At 36.5% G+C, this 4,332-nt stretch overlaps 1 protein-coding gene across 2 annotated transcripts; it reads left to right on the top strand.

Moving 5' to 3' along the window:
• Nucleotides 1-389: 389 nt before the first annotated feature.
• Nucleotides 390-3,830, top strand: LOC127874474 (uncharacterized). Of its 2 annotated transcripts, XM_052418831.1 has the most exons (3): nucleotides 390-484; nucleotides 1,100-1,193; nucleotides 2,207-3,830. In XM_052418831.1, exons 2-3 carry the CDS (start codon nucleotides 1,110-1,112, stop codon nucleotides 3,539-3,541), a joined length of 1,419 nt encoding a protein of 472 aa, XP_052274791.1. In that variant the 5' UTR covers nucleotides 390-484; nucleotides 1,100-1,109; the 3' UTR covers nucleotides 3,542-3,830. The 2 variants fall into 2 exon arrangements, with proteins under 2 accessions (XP_052274791.1, XP_052274790.1); XM_052418830.1 differs by lacking the exon at nucleotides 390-484 and having other exon boundaries at nucleotides 1,060-1,193.
• The last annotated feature ends 502 nt before the right edge of the window (nucleotides 3,831-4,332 follow it).

The following is a 4,332-nucleotide window of genomic DNA, read 5'->3' as shown; positions in this document are numbered from 1 at the left end:
CTTAAATATTTTAAACGGACTTGTTCACCAATGTGTGGGGGCATTGTTTGAAGTTCGTCATGAAATTCATTAAATTAATAAATGTAAACAAGAACTAAAGAGCTCTCGTATATAACAAAGTATTTAAGAGAAAATGGAGTTGGCCTCATCTGAACTCGATCCATTGGCATTTGAAGTAAAAAGCTTTGCCTTGAACCACTTTGCTTTGCGGGAATTTACTTAATATAAATATGTTATACTTTATGTAAGCAATCCAACAATTGCCACAACAAACAACGAAAACAAACAGAAACACTCAAATTGTTCAAATTATTCGTTTATTTGTAACGCTTTATGATTTTAGCAATTTCTATTGATGACTCATAAACAAACATTGCAACCAACAATGTATGAATCGGTAGATAACAGAAAGCCGGAAGATAAAATACCTGGCAGTCCTTGCAATGATGTGTCCAATCTTTATTTATGTGTGATTACACTGAAGGTAAGTTCATTTGTAATAAGTTCTTTTGCAGTATTGTTAATGCTTAGGTAAATATATTTTTATGAAGTTTGTTAAATGTATATCGCAAAAATATAAACTGTAACACACATTTTACTTTAAATATCTTGTGAGATTATTTTGAAATCGAAAGTGCAAATTCAATTTCAAAATAACGTCTTTTGAAATCTGACTGTAATATTCAAATATCTACGCAAATGTTCGAGTGTTTTGCCAAACATGTTTCAGTTATTGAATATGTGAATCTATTTTTGTTTATATTAAATTCATTGGCAAGCATTTTTGGAACTTGTTTTAATACTCTAATTTAAACACGCATATAAAATAAAAGTAAACTATCAAATAGTAAATTCATTGAGTTTATTTCAAAATCAACGTGTACAGTAAGGAAATTAAAACATTAATAAGCCCATTAAGACCTATTTGAGTACGTTTTGATCCTTTTCCAGATTATCAGAATTACACAGGCCATATGTTAACTTGCTGAAAGATCAATTTCTTTAAAAATGTTATGTTTCAGCTACATGTTCAGTACGGAGTTATTGACATCTTCTTATTGAATTTATTTTAATTTTTTTAAAACATTTGAGTTTGCAGCCAACTTAAAATGTCAGAAGGCAGGATTGATCTTACCATGTCAGACACAGGAAGAGTTTCAATACATAACAGCCTGTACAGCCGTTACTCTCGGGTAAGTTAGCAACTGAAAGTGCTTCACACAAACACTTACCTGTACAGTCGTTGCTTTTGGGTAAGTCAGAGGCTCAAAGCGTTCCGATATGAAGCAGCCTTTATCGCCATCACTCAATCTTATATGATGGACTGAGAACGTTCTCCGTACAATAGCACATACAGTCGTCACTCACAGGTAAGTAATGGACTATATGCGTTCACAGACACAACAGCCTGTACAGTCTTCACACATGCAATGGTCAATTATTGGAACGTTACTAGACACAACAGCTTGTGCATTCGTCACTCATGGGTATTCAGAGACTTTAAGCATTTCAAGACACAGCAGCATGTACAGTCATCACTCAAGTGTAAGTCATGGACTGACATAGCAGCCAGTCAGGTCGTCATTCACGGGCAAATCAGAGACGTAAAGCGTTCCAAACCAATGCAGTTTGTAAAGTCGTGACACATGGGTAAATCAGGGCCTCGAAGCGTTCCCACACACAGAAGCCTGTACAGTCGTTTTTTCATACACAATCGTCACTCTGGTGTACGTCAGGGACTGAACAGGTTCACAAATACTGAGGTGTAGACAAATGCTACTTTCGAGTGATTCTCATAATTTGTATCTCCTTAATTATTATGATTGGTTGTGTAAACATTTAAAACATTTCTCATTTGAACAATATCTGATAGATGGCGAGTTATAATGACATACATGTACATATATCACAGACTTATGCGTTCCGTAAAAATCATTTTGATAGTAACACTTTAAATACAGTAACTTAAATGCTATTGGTAAATAAATTCCAAAAAATCAATGAATTCATTTTTCTTTTTAAGAATACTTAAATTAAACTTTAGCAAAATAAAATATAAAATGTTGGTAAGGAACAATTTTACATTTAAGTTGATATCACAAACTTTATTTTTTATGAAAACAAATTACACGTAAATGGAATTTGATAATGTTTAATAACATGACGTTTTAAGTCTATGCATTAATTTCATACTCTTTATTGTCAGAATCACGTCGAAGGTGTGTCCGTGGAAGTCTGCCATATAATGACCTTGCTGGGATACGGGGAGGAGACCAGACGGAGGCGTGTTGAAAAATACAGGGAAAATGATATGCTGTGGAACGCACAACACCTTGATTCAACTTTCATCACAGCTGGCAGCAAGGCCGAGGGGCTGACCTGCTGGTTGGAAAGCGACCATGACTTGCTGTTCATGCCAAAAGGTGTCCTCTGTGTGGAAGCTGGAATTGATCTACACACCATACCAGACGAAATAGAAGTGTACATGATGGATACACGTGCATACCCAGGACACTGTAGGATGTTACTGGAAAGATGCGATCACACACATTTACATTTTGATAATAAGGTTCTTTGTGATGACGGAAATGGAAACACTTTGCTGAGCAGCGGTTTATTGCTTGATGTACTTTCAAAACGTAAATTTAACATAGGAGCTCCACTTGAACGCGCGGGGCCCTCTTTACCGAGATTAATAGGACAAGAAATTAATATAGACCTAGTGTTTGCAGTACACTGTCAATGCCCCGGCATCCTGCAGAGATGGGCTCAACGATCTCGACATTGGCCGCCTCCAGATGTCGTGCAGAAGGTTGTATCATTGGGATCTGTTGTTACTCCCATAGGATTTAGAGGCAGTGAATTTAAATATTTCGAATGGAGGATTTGCTTTAATATGGGTGAAACGGAACTAGTTAATAATCTTACTGAAACTCAGGCAAAAGTGTATGTACTTCTAAAAATGATTGTAAAAGAAGTACTGAAACCAAAGAAAAAAGAAATAACATCTTTTGTGCTAAAAAGTTTAATATTTTGGCAGGCTGAAAGGAATGCAACTGCAATGTTTAAAGACAGGAATTTGATCCAATGGTTACATGACGCACTGGGAACACTCAGAACTGTAATATCCTCTACACAGCTGCCATACTACATGATTCCTGAGCGAAATCTAATGGCAGCGTGTGGATTGCAGGAGGAACAGCAGCGTAAATGGGTGGCAGATATCGCGGACATGATGGAGGAAGGACCCAGGGTAATACTTAGATTGCCAAAGATACGACGGGCGATTATCTGTCACCCAGAGCCGCTGCTGTGGTTCAGCAGGAAAAGGCTTGAGATGGAGATGCTAAGGCTGGAGTGGATGATAAGATTCGAGCAGAGTCGTAGAGATGCGAACGGCGAGTGTGATTTCTCGGATATCATCCTGACGGAGATACAGAGACGAATGAACGAGATAGCTTTAGTGGTGTGTCTACGGATGTTTATGGAAGGCGGCATTGTCACATTGCAGAATGACATATTCAGCAGTCTGTTGATGTAATAATGACTGTTTATCTCATCTTCACCGCGAAATTGACGGTATAACGTCCCATGGAATAGACTAGCCTCTATCCCATCTTGTTGAATAGACCTATCGCGTGGACCGACTACTTTTCAAATGACGTGAGGCGATATGCGCTTCAATTAGGTCGATATTGTTTTGTTCATTGATAAAATTTTACGGTCACCCATTGGAAGAAAATGTGCATATTTTGCAGAAAAGAAAATATATGACATATTTAACAGAACAAATGTTGAAATAAAATATAAAAAATACACGATTTTGTTTTGTTATTGTTTATTTATATAAAAAATGAATTTGATGTTACCCTGCTGTACAGTAAAAAGTTGTCTGCAACAAAATTTATTGGAAAAAAAAGAAATAAGGATAAACATTGAAATAAACAAGATTTGTAAGTTAAATGTCTGAAAACACATATGGTTTCAATATTGTTTGGGATGATGAAATTTAAGAACAAGTTCGAACAGTTTCAGTAAGATTATCAAAGCTATACGAAAACATCTTACAAAAGAGTCTACTGCATCATTAGCACATGGATTATTTCATTCGCATATTGACTTTTGCAATGGTCTTTTTACGGAAATTCCCGCTTACCAAATCAAGAAGCTACAGCAAGTACAAAATCATGCCGCAAGAGTAGTCCTGAACGCATCTTTTGAAGAACCTATCACTGATCTCCTAAAAAAGTTACACTGGCTCCCTGTAGAGGCCAGGGTGATGTTTAAAGTTTTAGTTGTAGTATTTCGAGTAATCAATGGCACAGCTCCAGT

This window comes from Dreissena polymorpha, chromosome 3 (genome assembly GCF_020536995.1).
Source record: "Dreissena polymorpha isolate Duluth1 chromosome 3, UMN_Dpol_1.0, whole genome shotgun sequence".
NCBI classification, from domain to species: domain Eukaryota; kingdom Metazoa; phylum Mollusca; class Bivalvia; order Myida; family Dreissenidae; genus Dreissena; species Dreissena polymorpha.
The sequence above is the reverse complement of the archived record's forward strand: the minus strand, read 5'-3'. Positions and strand labels throughout refer to the sequence as shown.